Genomic DNA, 20,015 nt, shown 5'->3' with positions numbered 1-20,015 from the left:
CTATCGACTGAAAATCGTATTCAGTTGAAGATATTTGCAGTAAATAATCTTAACTGTTTTCTCAGTTAGTGGTGAATATTCAGACTTGGACAGATAGGAAATGATAGAAGTGTATTTTGAGGAAAGATTGGCCATGACTTGTCTCATTTCTTCATCACTCATTGTTTCATTTATGCATCAGACTAGACGATATTAGTGTCTAATTTCATATTTGCTTAGCTGAATAAGAAAATTTTGGACACAGAGTAAAGGAAAGGAGAACACTGGGGAAACAAATTAAAGATGATGAGGAAAGCTTAAAATGGGGACCGAAACATTGGAAGGGTAAGGGAAACAAGGAAGGCACATAAGAAAAAAAATGAACCACAGTAAAGAGCACTTGTTGTAGAAATCTCACTTTCGGGAGAACTAATTTATATCTTTAAGGCTATGAAATAGTTCAACAATGGCACTTAAGAATTTTGAGGGCTCATATCAACATCTTTTTTACCTGACTTCATTCTTGTTTTCAGCATTGTTATTCATGCTTTGCCTTCTTTCTGTCTTCATGTCATTTTGGATTTGCTTGGATGTGACTGTTCCATCTACTCTGCTACAGAGCAACTCTTTCCATCCCAATTGTAATACACCTCTGTTGGCCAGGATGAAGATGAGGATGTTGTTCAGTCTTCTTCAAAAAGTCATGACATATTGCCTTTTCTCCCGTACTTATTTTATATTTAAGATACTGTGTTTAATGTTTCAAGATTCATACCTGTAGTGCTGTAAATTATTAATTTTGGTCAATGTGACTTTAATTTTGAGCCTCTGCATAGGGAGAAGGAGTAATAAACGGTCTAAACTTGGAAAATTTGGTGAATGAAGTAGTGGTTTGTAGTGCAGTTTAAGTTTCGTTGTGGCAGTGGCAGCAAAATGAATGGCAGTGGCAGCAAAATGAATGGTTTTATTTTTAAGGTGGAAGAGACACTCTTTTTTTGTCAAATAGTGTTACAGTTTCATTACTTTCTCAGGAAGTATATCTAACAAAGTGGAATCTTATAGACATATAAGAAATTTTCATGTTCAAGGCATTGATAAGTATTTCTTCATGTGAGTCCCCAAAACTATCACCAGTATTTCATTAACTCATGGTTTTATTCCTACTTTAGAGCAAATTCATGATGGAAACTCAAATTATTCTTAGCTCTCTGGTTGAAACTAATATACTCATGATTCTCAGTGAGAACGTAACACACAAAAGCCCACATGTACTCTGCCTAAACGTGTCCCAACAGTGCTGGACAATGATCACATGATTCCAATTTCAATTAAATGCGAGTAATCACTGCAGCACCTATTAACCAATAGCTTCCTCTTACCCAAATATTCATGCAGGACACTAAATAACCATTTAGTAGAGTTTCCAGAATGAGATTTTCACTCTGCAGCGGAGTGTGCGCTGATGTGAAACTTCCTGGCAGATTAAAACTGTGTGCCCGACCGAGACTCGAACTCGGGACCTTTGCCTTTCGCGGGCAAGTGCTCTAGGTAGGAGACGAGGTACTGGCAGAAGTAAAGTTGTGAGTACCGGTCGTGAGTCGTGCTTCGGTAGCTCAGATGGTAGAGCACTTGCCCGCGAAAGGCAAAGGTCCCGAGTTCGAGTCTCGGTCGGGCACACAGTTTTAATCTGCCAGGAAGTTTCATTTAGTAGAGTTAGTTAAACATCTTTGTGGACTCTTTACCTCAGTTATCATGTAACATACTGTCATTGATTTTGTGACCTCTATTTGTTGCCCTTATTGGATGTATGGAATACTTGGTCAGATGTAGACTGTTTTGCGCCAGTGGAATCTTATGAATCATTTGTGAACTATAGCATTGTCCCTCTATACCTTTTCCAGAATTTTTACATATCTTTGGTGATTTTTCCATCCTATTAGCATTTCCTTTCACTGTTTGGAATTCATTTTTCTCTATTTCCGCAAAGGAACACAATTATTTGCTTTTGTATGCTTTGAGATAGAATGGAACATGGTTGAAATATAGCATCATATTAATGTTGCTCATTTATCATATGCCACATGTGACACACAATTAACGAAACACTGTCCTAGCATACAACATGTGAGCATTTGGCTCTTAATTGCATTCCACTTCTCACAAATTTGTGCTTGTATACAGCTGAATCATAACAATATGCACTTAATTTTTTCTCATGTTGAGAACTATCATGTGCTACAAGCATTGTTTAATGCTAAATCCACCTGAATTTTCATGTTCACTACAGCATCCAATCATATTTTTGAACAGTGCTCACAAAAATCTTGAAACAGACTTTCCTTGCACATGTTTGCATGAACTAGCAATATCATAATAGAAATTTTAAGAATTCAGTACAAAATGTTCATACAGTAAAAACAGTATTGTCAAAGACATGGGGATGTGGATGAACACAGCATTAAATAGCGTCTATAATAAAATATTCACAATCTAAATTATATACTCTGGTATATATTATTGTTATTCGAATGTATTTGTTTATAAGTATGTCTGAAGTTGAATCAACAGGTCGTTTCAGCTTTTCAGAGCAAAGCAAGTGGCAGTGTTCATGCCTCTGCAGTCATTTTAATCATGTTTTAAACTGATTTCATCATGAGTATTTAATGGCAAATTTTATGTTTATTTCAAGTTCCATAAGTGAACAGATTCCTGGATACAGACTAAATCAGTTTTCACAAATTGTTGTTTAGTACATTAGTACATAAAAATTATCCCAGTTCAACTTGGAAGCTACTATATGTTAGTTCACTAGGAATATACAGAAACATAAATTTGAATTTAGAAAGGCATACATGTAAATAATACTGATGTGGCACTTAGTCTGATGGATCCTCAGACAGATGTTGCAAAGATTAACACCATACTGATAGCTAGATGGTTAGGAACATTTTTAGATGGCTGGGATTGAAACATCCGATGTGTTTCACATTCGTAAGCAATTTCTTAAAGGCATAATTGCAAGTAGGGCACATTTGAAAAGCAGCTGTATGGTATTGTATTGTACTTATTTGTCCTGTTGCCTACAAAAGCATCTTTTGCATAAGACATTGGACAAGTCAATTTACAAGTACACTTCTGAAAGTGATTTATAGGAATACTTATTTAAGGTTACAATAAAACACTTAATATATAAACTATTAATAAAATACATTCTATTAATATAAATGTTCTTCAATGGAGTAAAAGCATTGATGCTGTAAATAAGACTTTAGAGATTGTCCAGAGGTTTTGACCTCAGTAATAGCTTTTATGTTTTCAGCAAATTTGTTATAAAGTTTAACACTCGTTTTGAAAGTACCTTTTTGGGACAGAGATGTGTTGATTTGGGTTACATGTAAATTTTTTTTTCTGGTAAAGTGATCATATGTATCACAGTTTTCTTGCAGTCTGCAGTCATAACCTATTACATTTATTTTTTAAAAATGTAAAGTATTCCATAATGTATACACATGGTAATGGAGGAATACCAGATATCTTAAACAGAGGTTAGCAAGACTCTCTAGGTTTGCATCCAAACTAGATTCTAATGGCCCTTTTCTGTAGTTTGAAATTGCTATTAGCTACTTTAGAGTTTCCCCAAAAGGTGACTCCATATTTGAGGCAAGAATGGAAGCTGGCATGATATGCATTAAATTACAGTACTGTTTTCTCACTGCAGCATGATTTTAGTGAGCAAAGAGGATAACATACATTGCTCAGTTCTGCATTGAGATATTCAGTATGCTTATTCCATTTTACATTGCTTTGCAACCAAAGTCCTAGGAATTTGGTTTCAGTACTAACTAATTAGTCATTGATAGAGACCAATGGGTTACACATGTCATTGTATAGTTTTTCATATAACAAACTTTCAAACTTTTCTAGCAGTTCTTCAAAACAAAATTGATTCACAGTATAAATTTTTAAACCAGAATTTAATTCATTAAACAGGCAAACCTGTTTAGTCAGTGACACAGGATTAAATGTTTCAGTTAACAACTTACCAAAATTTCCTTTCTCAATTATAGCTGCTTTTTACCAACATAAGTATTGTAAAGATAAAGTGCGAGGCTTGTAATATTATTTAATGTATATTCCTTAATATACAATGTCAAATTATGCAAGCTGTAGTTATTTAATGCACTATATGTAGTTCTTTGATGAGGATGTTTTTGAATGATTATAATGCATGCCCTCAAAGAGATGTTATTACCTGTTTGTTATAGGTTGTAGTATTGTGTTCCAGTACTTGTATATGTTTCTGTTGCATGCAGTATTTCTGTAATGTTATCTGAGCTACAGCTTGTAAGTATGAAGACCTTCAAAAGATAGGTGGAGCTGTGACTAAGTTCAGCTAATAAAGGTGGAAATACTAGTTTTAAGAATGGGTTCAAGAGCTCAGTGAGGGTTTGTGTTTGGTGAGTAGGCAAGGAGGAAAAAGGAGACAGGGAATGCGAGGGAGGGTTGAGGAAGCATTGCTGGCGGCTGAGAGGCAGAGGCAGCAGGTGCACAGAATAGGAATGTGGGAGGCAGCAGCAGCAGGGATGTGAGATAGGAATGTGGGAAGCAGAAGCATCAAGGACACAGGATAGGAATCTGGACTGGGATGGCATAGATTGTGAAACAACTATTGAAATCAAACATTTTGTGTTCAAAAAGATTGTCTGCCTCTGGGTAGTCAACCCTGCTCTTGCCCATAGTTTGACAGTAGCCACTCATTGAGATAGATGGCTAGTCAGTGGTCATCATAAAACGCAGGTGTTGTTAATGGTTAGCTGACTGGATATGGACAGTGGTTTGGATGGAGCCATTAGAGAGGTGGAGGTCAATGTCCAGGTGGGGGCCACATTGGGCCGAGGAGGACCAGCTGAAGCAGATCAAAGAGAAGGTATTGAGGCTGTGGAGGAATGAGGATAGGATGTTTTGACCCTGAATCCACATCATTGTGATATCATCAATGAACATGAACCAGGCAAGAGGTTTCAAATTTTAGAGGGCTAGGAAGATTTCCTCTAGATGACCTGTAAACAGGTTGACATAGGATGGCACCATTAAACTCCATGTTTCATTCAGGTGTTCATTGGTATATTCAGGATCTGGACTCTGGACCCAGACACCCTAATCTTGATTCCTCTCTCATCCATTTCTCTTTATGTTCCTCAGCACAATATGTTCACTACTTGGACATTGACCTCCACCTCTTTGATGGCCCCATCCAAACTTCTGTCTATATCAAGCCCACTAACCACGAACAGTACCATCCCTTCCACTCTAAAAGTCACTATTTTATAGTCTGGTACATGCAGCAATGAAAATTACCCTGCCAAATGTGCTAATGCTCTCACAAAGTCCTTTGCTGGCAGGCACTATCCCCCACACTCAGTCCACAGACAGTTTTATTATGCCATATCCACCAACACCCATAATCTAATGACAATTCCAAAGAACCAGCTTTAAAGTAGCACACTCCTCATTATTCAGTACCAGCCCATATTGGAGAAACTGAACCAGAGCCTTTGCCAAGGCTTATTATCATGCCCAGGAATGAGCAATATCCTACCCCAAATCATTCCCACCCCTCCCAATATGGTAACCTGCTGTCCACCCAATCTATGCAATATCCTAGTCCATCCTTACACCACACCCTCCTCCATCCTGTTGCCACTTAGGTCATACATCTGTGGAAGACTCAGATGCAAGACCTGTTCAATAGGACACAATCTGATGTATCAAGGTCACCCAGCATACCCTACTCTAGTCCCTATACAAGATTATTATAGCCTGTCAGAGGCAGAACCATGTGTGAAAGCAGTTATGTCACAAGCCAGCTCTGCTGTAATTTCTGCACAACATTTTACATCTGTATTAATGGCCACTGTAAAACTGTGGCCATGAACAGAATTGATCACCCAGTGGCAGAATATGCTACTGAGCACAACATGCTCATGCCATCTGGAACCCATCCACCCTCCCCACCCCCCACCCCTGCAGCTTCTATGAATTACGTTGATAGGAGTTCTGCTTGTGCTACATCCTTCAATCCTGTAATCCTCCTGTAGCTTCTGTCCCACACCCACCCTGTCCAGGACCCCAACTTCACTCATCCTGTGCCCACACCCTCTTCCATCTGCCCTACCTCTGTCCTATCTCAATCTCGCAGTCCACTGCTCCATGTCATCATGCACTGCGTTCAAATCCCCCTGCCTGCAGCCAGAATGAGTTCACTTGTGCTGTTGCTGCAGTTGTATCTGTGCATCTGCTGCCTCTGCCTTTTAGCCATCAGGTACCTTTCCCCAAACCACCTGTAACTCCACTCCTGTTTTCTTCATCCCATAATTCACTAAAATACAAAATCAGTTGACAGAACACAATCTGATGCATCAAGGACTTGTCAACTTGGTAATGGATGGAAGAGGGATTTGGGGGGGGGGGGGGGGGGGTGAGGGGACAGGAAGGAGAATCACAAGGTGAGACCACAGTTTGACTACAGTGAGCAAGTTAAAATGGATGTAGGTTGCAATAATATGCAGAGATAAAGAGTCTTGCACAGGATTGTCTTAAGATAAGGACATCAAACAAACCTTCAGACTGAAGATCTCAACAACAGCTCTCGATATGACAGATAATACTTGGTGATATGACATGAGTCAAAATAGTCATTAGAGATTTGTGTATGATGAACTGCTTCTGTACACTGTATTAATAATGAAATATCATAAAATTAAAAAGAGACAGAATTGATTACCTTTAGGAAGCAAACTATAAGTTCTGCCAATGTACAGATATAAAAGTAGAAAATAAAAACTGTCCTAGCTTTTGGACCTGTTAGTTCCTTCTTCAGAGGGCATAGCCTTGGAAGAAGGAATGAGCAGGTCACCCAGACCCCAGCTTGAAAGGGACCCATCTGTTGTGAGGATAAGTCTTTGTCTTTACCAAAGTACAAATGAGATATTGTTTTCCAAGCAATTCGTGTCTGCCAAAGCTTTGTTCACCCTACTTGAATTCCAGTTCGAGTAATGGTCCTTGTATTGGGATTTCTGATATACTCTGTATCGAGACCATCACGTCAAACCATTATAATCTGTTATCAGCCTCTTCTTCCATAGTCAACTGATTCTTCGCATTCACCTTACTTAGGTTCTAAAGAATAAACCTTGTGTAGTCACATACAAACAGCATGGAGGATGTTTTCCCATGCATCCTATTTGATTCCATGCCACAACATTTAGGGGACCTAAATGTGATGCTCTAATATAAACCTGACTTCTTAAAGTCAGAAATCCTGTTCAGTTATGTAATTGTAATTATTGGTTTACTGATGCATACCTAATCTTTCATCTAAATTTCATTTCAGTCACAAGAACCCAACCAACATGCTGTAGCACTTTTCACAGTTGTTAATTTAGTCAGTTGTCACTTCCAAACCTTTTGAGGGGGAATAACGGGAATAAGTCAGGCCCTTAGGCTGAGAGAAGAATTGTTTGCAGGTGCAAATTTCTTGTGTAAGGCATTTCACATTCTGTTGTTTTGCAGATAATCAGTAGTTTGCACTTTCTTGATGCAAGAGGCAATTTAGAGATTAATATGAATTATTTTATATACTAATCCCTTGGTCTAGATCTTCATCAGATGAATTTGTGTGAAACAGAGGTCACAATAAAAAAGAAAATCTCACCTAAATGTGACATATACATAAAATTGGGCCACAACCAATTATTTTCATATCATTGGCTGGAAATAAATTTTAAAAAATCCATTAGTGTGTCCATTAAGATAGTTTGCATGTGCAAAAACAACAAATTAAATTTATTGTTATTAATTTCTGCTCAGAAGTTATAGTTTTTATTAATTTCTGTGTTCTAAGTTATTAACCCACTAGTACTATGTAGCATTTTTAATGAAATAGTCAAAGAGTTAACTGCCACTTTGTGAAGTATGGTTTGGTATTGCATTGTTAATTAAAATTACAATATCTGAGATACAAACATGTTTGGTTTGCATTTGACTAATTTGAGTGATAACTAATTGAAGTTTTGTTTCTTTTTTTCTTTGCGGAACGTGATGTCTCATCCTATGCAACAAATAAACTGGTAAGTAACAGTAATATACACTCCTGGAAATTGAAATAAGAACACCGTGAATTCATTGTCCCAGGAAGGGGAAACTTTATTGACACATTCCTGGGGTCAGATACATCACATGATCACACTGACAGAACCACAGGCACATAGACACAGGCAACAGAGCATGCACAATGTCGGCACTAGTACAGTGTATATCCACCTTTCGCAGCAATGCAGGCTGCTATTCTCCCATGGAGACGATCGTAGAGATGCTGGATGTAGTCCTGTGGAACGGCTTGCCATGCCATTTCCACCTGGCACCTCAGTTGGACCAGCGTTCATGCTGGACGTGCAGACCGCGTGAGACGACGCTTCATCCAGTCCCAAACATGCTCAATGGGGGACAGATCCGGAGATCTTGCTGGCCAGGGTAGTTGACTTACACCTTCTAGAGCACGTTGGGTGGCACGGGACACATGCGGACGTGCATTGTCCTGTTGGAACAGCAAGTTCCCTTGCCGGTTTAGGAATGGTAGAACGATGGGTTCGATGACGGTTTGGATGTACCGTGCACTATTCAGTGTCCCCTCGACGATCACCAGTGGTGTACGGCCAGTGTAGGAGATCGCTCCCCACACCATGATGCCGGGTGTTGGCCCTGTGTGCCTCGGTCGTATGCAGTCCTGATTGTGGCGCTCACCTGCACGGCGCCAAACACGCATACGACCATCATTGACACCAAGGCAGAAGCAACTCTCATCGCTGAAGACGACACGTCTCCATTCGTCCCTCCATTCATGCCTGTCGCGACACCACTGGAGGTGGGCTGCACGATGTTGGGGTGTGAGCGGAAGACGGCCTAACGGTGTGCGGGACCGTAGCCCAGCTTCATGGAGACGGTTGCGAATGGTCCTCGCCGATACCCCAGGAGCAACAGTGTCCCTAATTTGCTGGGAAGTGGCGGTGCGGTCCCCTACGGCATTGCGTAGGATCCTACGGTCTTGGCGTACATACGTGCGTCGCTGCGGTCCGGTCCCAGGTCGACGGGCACGTGCACCTTCCGCCGACCACTGGCGACAACATCGATGTACTGTGGAGACCTCACGCCCCACGTGTTGAGCAATTCGGCGGTACGTCCACCCGGCCTCCCGCATGCCCACTATACGCCCTCGCTCAAAGTCCGTCAACTGCACATACGGTTCACGTCCACGCTGTCGCGGCATGCTACCAGTGTTAAAGACTGTGATGGAGCTCCGTATGCCACGGCAAACTGGCTGACACTGACGGCGGCGGTGTACAAATGCTGCGCAGCTAGCGCCATTCGACGGCCAACACCGCGGTTCCTGGTGTGTCCGCTGTGCCATGCGTGTGATCATTGCTTGTACAGCCCTCTCGCAGTGTACGGAGCAAGTATGGTGGGTCTGACACACCGGTGTCAATGTGTTCTTTTTTCCATTTCCAGGAGTGTATAAATATTTTTTCCTGCAATGTTTAATTTTACAGAGCAACTGAGAGCAGTGTTTGTTGTTATTGCAATATAATTTACTAATCACTAGTGTTGAAATTGTGGTTATAAAATTTGTGTAAAATACACACACACACACACACACACACACACACACACACACACTACATTATTTTCCAAGAATATCATTTTATGTTTCATCCAGGGTATAAACGAAGTTTTTGAAGCTTTACTACACTCCAAATCAATGTTAAAGAGCAAGGCGTTTCTTGAATGCGGAAGTGACAGTCACTGTTCATGAGCTCAGATCTATTAAGATGATCAACTAAAAGTTTCCAACCAAATGTTTTGTTATTCCATCCTGGACTTTCCATTGTTTGATTCAGCCAAAGCTATTTCTTAAATGAACTGTGTAAATGGCAATATGCTTGATGTCCATTGTCATAAACAAGACAATTTCAGATTTGTTTCTGTCAACAATGGGTCTGAGTGGTGCGACTGCCATACTTCCTGTGAAGATAGTGTTAATTTGAACTTTCATGGTGAATCTGAATGACCCTACAATAACGGTTGTTGTTTAGATTCTACATCATCAAAAAATATTTTTAAAAAATTGGATACTTTATCATAGCTTATGATGTGAGGAAAATTATCTCTCCATTCCCCTAGTATTGGTCCAAAAAGGGCTGTACAGGTTGCATTTCATCAGATTTGTGACCTTCTATCAATATTTCTCTTGCACAAGGCTTCCAATAATTTAGTTTTTCAGTATCATTTCTGTGTAGTGCTGTTTGTAGCACATCTATTCCTAAATGTATACTATGCAAGCCACTTTATGGCATATGGCAGGGGTACTCTGTGAGCCCTTTATGATTTCCCTCCTATGCAAATAATGAGTGGTGCCTGTGAAAATATCACATCATGTTCATTAATTATGGGGAGACTGTCTTATAGCACCTATTCAGTCACAAACCCAAAGAAGTCCCCTGCTGATTTGTTAAATTACTAATTCATTTCCTAATAATACACATTCGTATATAACTACTAAATATGCTGAACCACCGTCAACTTGACAGTTAACAAATTTCATCTGAATTTTTATTGAGGAATGAAAACACTGATTACTATAACACACAAGTACCATAATTCTTTATTCACCTACTTTAATCTGATAGCACACAATGAGATAGTAACTATGGTAGTAAGAACTGTGTATACCTGGGCACATACTGTCTGCATATGCTACTGCACATAAGGAGATTGATGAACATTCACGGTCATATTTTCTTTGGAATCTGCCCTTACTGTTGGCACTCAACTCATTAATTTTAATTTTCATTGAGATGTTACAAAAAATTAAATATCTCTGGAAAATAATAATATTTTTTACATTTAATTTCGTTTGTCTTGTGATGAATACAACTGCTGAACGCTGAAATCCTTAAGTCAGCACCTCCACTACAACTGCCCCTTCCTCCTCCCCCATCTCCCATGTTGCCCTCCTTCTTCACTCCTTCACCCTCTTCTTCTCCCTTTCTCCTTCCCTCTTTCCCCCCTTTTGTCCCTTTTCTCCACACTATTGTCCCTCTTCTCCCCCCCCCCCTCATCCCTCTTCTCCCATTCTCCCACCCCTCATCCCTCTTCTCCCATTCTCCCACCCCTCATCCCTCTTCCCCCCCTCATCACTCTGCTCCCCCCTCATCACTCTACTTCCCCCTCATCACTCTAATCCACCCCCATTGTCCCTCTTCTCCCCCACTCTTCCCTCTTCCCCCCCCCCCATCACTCTCCCCCCCCCCCTTGTCCCTCTTCCCCTCCGCCCTTCTCTCTCTTCTCTCCCACCTTGCCCTCCATCTTCCAGCCTTGTCTTCCTGCCTTGTGCCTCTTCCTCCTGCTCTGTCACTCTTCTTCCTGCCTCTACAATTCTCCTTCCCCCCTCCCCCCTCCAGTATCTCTTTTCCCTTGTATCCTCCTCCTTTCCTCCCAAATCTTTCTTCTTTCCCTCGAAATCTCTCTTCTTTCCCATACCTCTCCTTTCTCCCCCTCTCCCCAAAATTGCTGTCTTGCCCCCGCCTGTTCCCTCCCCCATCCCTTTCTTTTTACTTCTCTCTGTTTTCCCCCATTCTTTCTCTTTCCCCCCTTCTTCACCCTCATATGCCTTTTCTCTCTTTCCCTTCATCTTTCCCTCCCTCCTCCTCCTCCTCATTCACCTAATCCTTCTCCTTCTCTTTTCCCCACCTCTGCCTCTTCTTCCCCCTCCTGCCTTTTCTTTTCCATTCATTCTCTCTTTCCTCTTCCTCCCTCTTTTCCCCATTCTCCCACTTTTCCCCTCTTCTCTCACTTTTCCCCTACTCCCTCTTCTTCTTGTTCTTGTCACCTCCGTGTGTGCACCTTCTTGACATCCAGATTTAGGTTTTCCATATTTCCTCTAAATTGCTTTTAGTGGATGCTGGGGTGCTTCCTTTGAAAGGGCACCACTGATATTCTTCCCAAATTTTAACATGTGATCAGTCACTAGTGACCTGGTCATTAATAGAACCATAACATCTAATCTTCCTTTCTTTTCTCTCTCTTCCCCTTCCCTCCTCTCCCTCCCCTCCCCACCTCCTCTACCACCCTCCTGTCTCTCTGTCTCTTTCCTGTCTTTGATTTTCTCCCATTGCCATAGAATTATGGTGGAGCAATAATTCCAAGAATCTGCCGTCCATAAACATTTATAAATACATTTATATGTTGGATAAATCACATAAAGAGAACATGTGCATCTGTAAATAAAGTTGAAATTCATTGTGAAGTATAAAACTGTTAACATTTCTGTCTCCTAATGTTTGTTTTATCTTATTAGGATATCTATCAGTGCCAGGACTGAGGGGTATCGATGGAAATTCTACAAGGTCAAGCCTAAGTGAAGCTTCTGGTGTTAGTGGTGCATCAACACGAACATACGTCAATGAAGCTTCAACGCTTGTGCTTGAAACTATTGAGAATGGAGTGAAAAAGTGCGTAGACAATCATATAACATTTTTCACAGCTGTTAATATTAACACCTTATTCCCATTAAGTTTCAGTGAGCAGTTATTGTAATTTCTTCAAAGTGATGACTTATAGGCAGATGAGACATTTGACTCCAATTTTGTTTCCTAGCTCTCATTACCATCAGTACTAGTTTACATATTCCAAAATGCATGTTTCCACCTTTGCATTCTTTCATTTCATAATAGTTAATGGATAGTAGTACATATCATTCTTTTTGCAGATGATATTACTGTGTCAGATAAAAATGAGGAGCTACAGTTTTAATTTTACTAATACAAATCTTGTAGTACAAGCTTTATGTAAAACAGAAAGCTATGGAGCTGAGAAGAAAGGTTTTAAGCATGGAAAGCTCAGTTGATAAGAGCAGTATCCAAAAAGGCAACAGTATGGATGAAAGTCCTGGTCTGACACCCAAAAGTTACAGAGAGTCTACTTGTATCTTGGGAGGAAGATTAATACAAGTCACCTCTTTCAAATGCATCTCCATCTTAATCGTCAAGCCACAGTACAGTTTGTGGTAGAGAATGCATAGAAACCAGTATCATTTCTCCCCATCCTATTCCATTCATGGATGTAATGTTGAAAAAAGACTGATTGTATGCTTTGTATGATCCTGATTCCCTATAACTTTAATATTGTGGCTATTACACAAAATATATGTTGGAGGAAGTGATTTGTTTGACTCATTTTGGAATGTGAACTTTTGGAATTTTATAAGTAAGCCTCTCTGTAATGCATATATTTCTTGTAAAGTCTCCCCACTGCAGTTCAGTGAGCACTTTTTTGACATTTATGTGCTGTCTAAATAATCCTGTAGAAACTGAAGAGCTCTTCTTTCAGTATTTTCTATTTGTGCCCTCATTGAACAAGAATAGGTCAAATAAGGCTTTTGTGCACAATCACTTCTGTGCATAAATTACACTTCCTTAGCTTTAATCCAATAGATCTGAATTTGGCATCTGCCTTCATCACGGCTAGATTTATGTGGACATCACAGCTAAAATCACTCTAGACAGAAACTCCTAAATACTTGAAGGTTGTGACTGATTCCAGTGGTTGATTGACAATGACATAGCTTAACAATCTTAGATCTCATTATGTCTTTTTGTGCACTGCATTACAATTATATATGCAGAAGCTCAGCATTTTGTAACAAGGTTATAATGATGTTATCTTCCTGTACGTAGATGCATTGTCTGTAAACAGCCTCGTAGGGCTATAGAAATTGTATGAAATGTTATTTATGGACATGAAGAACAGCAAGGTCATATCAAACTTCCTTGAGGTATGCCAAATGCTATCTTTGTTCCTGACAGTGCCTCTTCATAGGAATGACCTACTGAGTTACTTTCACTAGGAAGTTTTCAAAATAACTATATGTGTACTTGAAACTATTGTTAATTAAATAATTGAGAAGATGCAGAATAATGTGGACGGTATTTCATTTAGTATCTGAATGGAAAATCTTTTTAAAAGTGGAGACAAAGACCAAAGAAAAGAAATGCAGTAGAAGATGAGTGGGTAGCTTTGAGGTGTAAAGTAGTGAAAGCAGCAGATGATCCAATAGGCAAAGAATCCAGCCCCAGTATGAATCCTTGGATAATTCATAAGGTATTTAATTTATTCAACAAAAAGAGAAAATATAAAAATCTTCCAACCAGGCGAAAAGAAATGAAAATATTTAAAAATGAGACAGACAAAATTTGCAAAATGACCAAGCAGTTATGGCTAGATGACAAATGTAAAGATGCAGAAGCAAGCATGACTGTGGGAAAGAGATTATGACTATTCTGTTTGACAGGCCAGGTATATGGGACTGGTGAAATGTCCTCAGATTTCAAGAAATTCCATTTCTAAGAAAGGCAAGTGCTGACAGGGGTGAATATTACTGAACTATCAGTTCATGCTTGCAAAGTACTAATATCGATTATCTGCAAAACAATGGGAAAACTGTTGGGAACAGACTGCGAGGAAGATTAGTTCATGTTCCAGAGAAATGTAGAAACACATGAAGCAATACTATTTAGCCAAAGCTTTTGACAGTGCTGACTGGACTTCACACTTTGAAATGCTGAAAGTATTAGGAATGAACTACCGGGATTGGGAATTACAAGTTGTACAGAAACTGGATTGTTGTTACAAGAGTGAAAGGATGTGAGAAGGAGACAGTAGTTAAGAAATTAGTGAGACAGGGTTGTAGCCTATCCATAACATTATTCAAACCAGCACATCAACAGACTGTGAAGGAAATCACAGAGAAATATGAAAACATAATTCAAGTTCATAGAGTAGAAATAAAAACTTTGAGGTCTACTGATAACACTGTAATTCTGTAAAAGAGACCAAAAGCCTTGGAAGAGCAGCTGAATGAAATAGATAGCATCTTGGAAAAGAGAGTATAGGGTAAACACCAACAACACTAAAACAAGGGTAATGGGCTGTAGTTAGATTAAATTAGGCAATGCTGATGGAATTAAATTAGGAAATGAGACACCTAAAAGTCATACATGAAGTCTGCTATTTGTATTCAGTAACAATGAAAATAAATTTAATTTTTAAGAAGTCTTTTTCTGAAGCTATTTGTAGCCTTGTACAGAAGTGGAACATGGACAATAAATATTTCAAAGAAGAAGAGAATACAAATGTTTGAAATGTGGAGTTACTGAAGAATTCTGAAGGTTAAGTGGGTAGATCAAATAGCTAATGAGGTGATACTGAAACTGAATTGAGGATAAAAGAAATTTATTGCACAACCTGACTGAAAGAAGTATATGGCTGGTGGGACACATCGTGAGGCATCAAAGAGTAATCAGTTTGGTAATGGAGGGAAGTGGGGTTGGGGAGGGGGGGGGGGGGGGGAGGATAAAAATTGTACGGAGAGTCCAAGACCTGAGTACAGTAAGCAGGTTCAAATGGATTTAGGTTGCAGTAGTTATGCAGAGGTGAAGACACTTGTATAGGATAGATCAGCATATAGAGCTGCATCAAACCAATCTTTGGGCAGAAGACCACAACTAGAACAAAACGAAAAGGGAGGAACCTGTGTAATTGGTATTAGAAGTATCAATGTGTGTGTGTGTGTGTGTGTGTGTGTGTGTGTGTGTGTGTGAGAGAGAGAGAGAGAGAGAGAGAGAGAGAGAGAGAGAGAGATGTGAACACTTTCCATAAAATTGTGTACTAAGTGCCCATGATATTTTTCTAGAACTGTATGGGACCGCTCGCCAAAACTGTTCCAGATAAGGTGGAATATTGCTACCATTGTCAATTACAAGATCTGATTTGGATCAGGCAAAAAGAAAATTTCTTGATCTGGCAGAGAGATAGTGTTGATACCATATCGATGAAATTTTGTTTTTTGTTACATGGAAACAGGTTGTGCAGTAATGTAATCAAATGTCAACTTGACGGGCAGCATAGTATTTTTAAATAGTTTTTTAAAGTAGTAATATGTTTTTTGTTGAAATGGCTAGACTTGGAATATCACACTAACACAAGATTCTTTACTTAGGCCAGTTTAATGCCAAAAGAAATTCATTCAAAGTCAACAAAGTGTTATAAGGAATCTGTTCTTTCATTTTCAGCAATAAAGGTTGGGCACTGAAATTCAAATATTCCATGTTTCAGTTGCAGATGATCTACTTGAAGGACACATAACTGCATCAATAGGCATAAGGTTAGAAAAAGTACAAATGGTATTTTTGGATGACAAGCAGTTAAAGGTGTATTAAAGATCAGATACCATAGGCATATTAAACAAGAGAGTGTGGTACATTTTACTTAAACAAAATTGAGTGTGGTTTGTATTTGTGCAAAATGGGTGCCATACTCACTGAATGAGAATGAAAAATAAATATAAAAGTGATTCTCAGAAAACTTTGACTTGACCAGTGCACAAATTCATTATGTGAAAGAGATGTGGATCCACCATTTCATTCCACAAATGAAACAGCATTCAAAGCAGTAGTGGAAACCTACAGCCTTGCATTAAAAAAATTAAATGTTTCCTGTGACTGAAATTTATTACCAAATTTTCTGGGGCACAGGAAGAGTTATTCCCATTGATTACCTTGCTCAAGGTAAGAAAATAGCTTGTAAAAATATGGAGTTCTTCTGGATCAAATTAATAAAAAGATACAGAAGAGGTCTGGAATGGAAAAAAGAAACAATTCACATTGCTTTGGCAATGAAAAAATTTAAGGATATAACTACAAATTGTTGGGACATTCATCAAGGTCAAATGATTCAGTGCACTCTGACTTCTACTTATTTCACATCTAGAGAAAATTTTGGCTGTATAAAATTTTAAGTCAAACAAAGAACTTATAGTAGTTACAAAAAGGTATTTTTCAGATCTCATGGAATCACTCTTTAGGTGTGGAATCTACTTATTAGGAAAATACTGGGTAAAATGTGTTTACGTGAAAGGAGGCCAAATGAAAAATGGTGGCTAACTGTCAATTTTTTACTGGGTGACAGTTGCTGAAGCTGATAACAAATTATCTATACATTTAAGCTCCCCACCCACCGGCCTCAGACTGTATGCTCAGGGACCTCAATACATGGGAATGAAAATTTGTAATAAATTAAAAGGAATCAAGCTGATGCAGATGAATTTAGGTTCACTTAAAAGAAATCTATATGAGGTACTGACACTGAAGTGTTATTACTCAGTGGATGAATTCATGTGAGACAATCTGGAAATTTGAGCTGGATACAATGTGTTATACATTCCAAGAAATATCCTTATAGTGTTATTATTTATTATAGTGCTATTATTTATTAACATAAAAATCATTGTAACTGTTTTATAAATTTTTGACATGTCTCCTGTACACAAACCAAATGGATTGCAAATGTACATCATGAGATGAATAAAACACAATTCACAATTAAAAAATTCTTAAATGTAGAATTGATGGTTCTCACATAAAGCACACACCAGTTAACATGGTATTCCCAAATATCTATGTTGTGATGTCATTAATCACAGGAATTGTTTCCTTTTGACACTTATTACAGAAAAACATTGTTTATAATCACCTGAATGTTATAATCAGTATGTTCCTTTGAAAGTAATAATGTTAGCACACTTTCTTTGTGTATCCCATTAAATGTAAAATCATGTTTGTTAATGTGCTAACAACCTATACACTTGTAGTGCAAAAGTTTACGGCTGATACCAGAATAAGCGCTAAACATTATTTCTGCATTGTGCTTGTGTTTGGAAACTTCAAAGAAATATTAGGAAGGTCACCAGTGTAAAATAATAATGTTACAGGTGTTACTAAGGAATTTTGAATATTTCTCATTATATGTTTACAGTCGTGATTATAACAGTGCTATGAGACAGTGCCATTTCACATGCAGATGCTTTTGTGAGTCATTTAATGAGTCTTCTGATCATGACTAATTTTTATCTAAGATTATTTTTCACATTCGTTACACTACTCTGCACTTTTTCCTGCAATATCAAACTGCTGATTTCTAGTGTATTGCATTTACCTTCTGAATTCCTGCATTTGTATTCAAACAGGTCTAGAATAGTCCTGTTTTGCCCCCTTTAATTCATTTAAACAAACAAAAAGATTATATGCATCTTTTTCAAGCCTCTTATAAGTTTTGTTAAATGTTTTCCTCCTCAGTTTATCTTTTTTGCTATTTGGAATTTGTTATATTTATCTCTCTCAATACTGTGTATCTGAATGAGGTGATTTACTAGAGAAAAGTACCCCTAGGCACAAGAAGTCACAGGAATTATACTCATGATTTTTATGTAAACTGTTGTTTCCTCTTTGTAGTACTCACAATATATCTTTAAACTGCTCTTTGATATTAGAAATATTTGAGGAGGGACAGTATTCTGACCTGATAAAAATTCCAATAAATGTACTGCCAAAAAAATGAAGATACTGACATGGTGAATTACAGGGCAATTGAAATATTATCTATCTTCTTCACGATTAGAGAACATCTTAAATAAGAAAAATGTTATTTCATTGTCCCAACATGGATTTTATACAAATAAATTTAAAGGATTACAAGTAGTACCAGTAGACACATTACCTTGAACACTCAAAAACATCTGACATCATTAATAGCTCAGTGCTTCTTAAAAAGTTTAAGATGTAAGGAGATTGAATATGGCCACAAATGGTTCTGAAACTACCTGAGTGGCAGAATTGAGTTTATTGCAATCATAAACTATAAAAAAGTACAGCCTGCAATACAAAACTAGATGCATGTCTTGATAACATCTACATCTACATTTACATCAATACTCTGCAAATCACACTTAAGTGCATGGCAGAGTGTTCATCAAACCACCTTCACAATAATTCTCTATTATTCCACTCTTGAATAGTGCGTGGAAAAAAGAACGCCTGTAACTTTCCATACAAGCTCTTATTTCCCTTATTTTATGATGATGATCATTCATCCCTACGTAGGTCAATGTCAACAAAATATTTTTGCTTTTGGAGGAGAAAGGTGGTGATAGAAATTTTGTGAGAAGATCCCACCGCAATGAGAAACACCATTGTTTCAATTATGCCCACCCCAAATCCTGTATCATGTCTGTGACACCCTCTCTCGTGTTTTTCGACAACACAAAATATGCTGCCCTTCTTTGTACTTTCTCAATTTACTCCATAATGCTGTCTGGTAAGGATCCCACACCACACAGAAGTACTCTAAAAGAGGATGGATTAGCATAATGTAGGCAGTCTCCTTAGTAGATCTGTTGCATCTTCTAAGTGTTCTGTCAATAAATCACAGTCTTTGGTTTACCTGCACCACAACATTTTCTGTGTGTTCTTTCTGATTTAATTTGTTTGTAATTGTAATTTCTAGGTATTTAGTTGAATTTATAGCCTTTAGATTTGATTGATTTATTGTATAAACAAAGTTTAATGGATTGCTTTTAGCACTCTTATGGATGACCTCACACTTTTTATTATGTAGGGTCAACTGAAAATTTTTGTACCGCACAGATAGCGTCTCTAAACAATTTTGCAATTTGTTTTGATCTTCTGATGACTTTATTAGACAGTAAATGATAGCATCATCTGCAAACAACTTAAGATGGCTGCTCACATTGTCTCCTGAATCATTTATGTAGATAAGGAACAGCAGAGGACCTGTAACACTACCTTGGAAAATGCCAGAAATCATTTCTGCTTTATTTGATGATTTTCCATCAGTTACTACAAACTGTGACCTCTCTGACAGGAAATCATGAATACAGTCCCATAACTGAGATAATATTCCATAAGCATGCAATTTGATTAAAAGCTGCTTGTGAGATATCATGTCAAAAGCCTTCTGGAAATCTAGAAATACAGAATCAATGTGAACTCCATTCTCGATAACATTCAACACTTTGTGTGAGTAAAAAGCTAGTTGTGTTTCAGTAAAAAGCTAGTTGTATTTCACAA

The 20,015-nt window shown here is 38.4% G+C and overlaps 1 protein-coding gene across 4 annotated transcripts in view; it reads left to right on the top strand.

Moving 5' to 3' along the window:
* LOC126162853 (phospholipid transfer protein C2CD2L) overlaps positions 1 to 20,015 on the top strand; it is a 585,870-nt gene that overhangs the window by 520,584 nt on the left and 45,271 nt on the right. For 3 of the 4 annotated variants that reach the window (XM_049919629.1, XM_049919628.1, XM_049919626.1), the window contains one exon: positions 12,392 to 12,545. In XM_049919629.1, coding sequence (XP_049775586.1) covers positions 12,392 to 12,545 — 154 coding nt within the window. The remainder of the gene's footprint in view (positions 1 to 12,391; positions 12,546 to 20,015) is intronic. The other variant, XM_049919627.1, reaches the window with a different exon arrangement.

The sequence above is a fragment of the Schistocerca cancellata genome, chromosome 2 (genome assembly GCF_023864275.1).
Source record: "Schistocerca cancellata isolate TAMUIC-IGC-003103 chromosome 2, iqSchCanc2.1, whole genome shotgun sequence".
In the NCBI taxonomy this organism is placed as follows: domain Eukaryota; kingdom Metazoa; phylum Arthropoda; class Insecta; order Orthoptera; family Acrididae; genus Schistocerca; species Schistocerca cancellata.
Note: the sequence above shows the minus strand (reverse complement) of the source record. Positions and strands in the feature narration are given on the sequence as shown.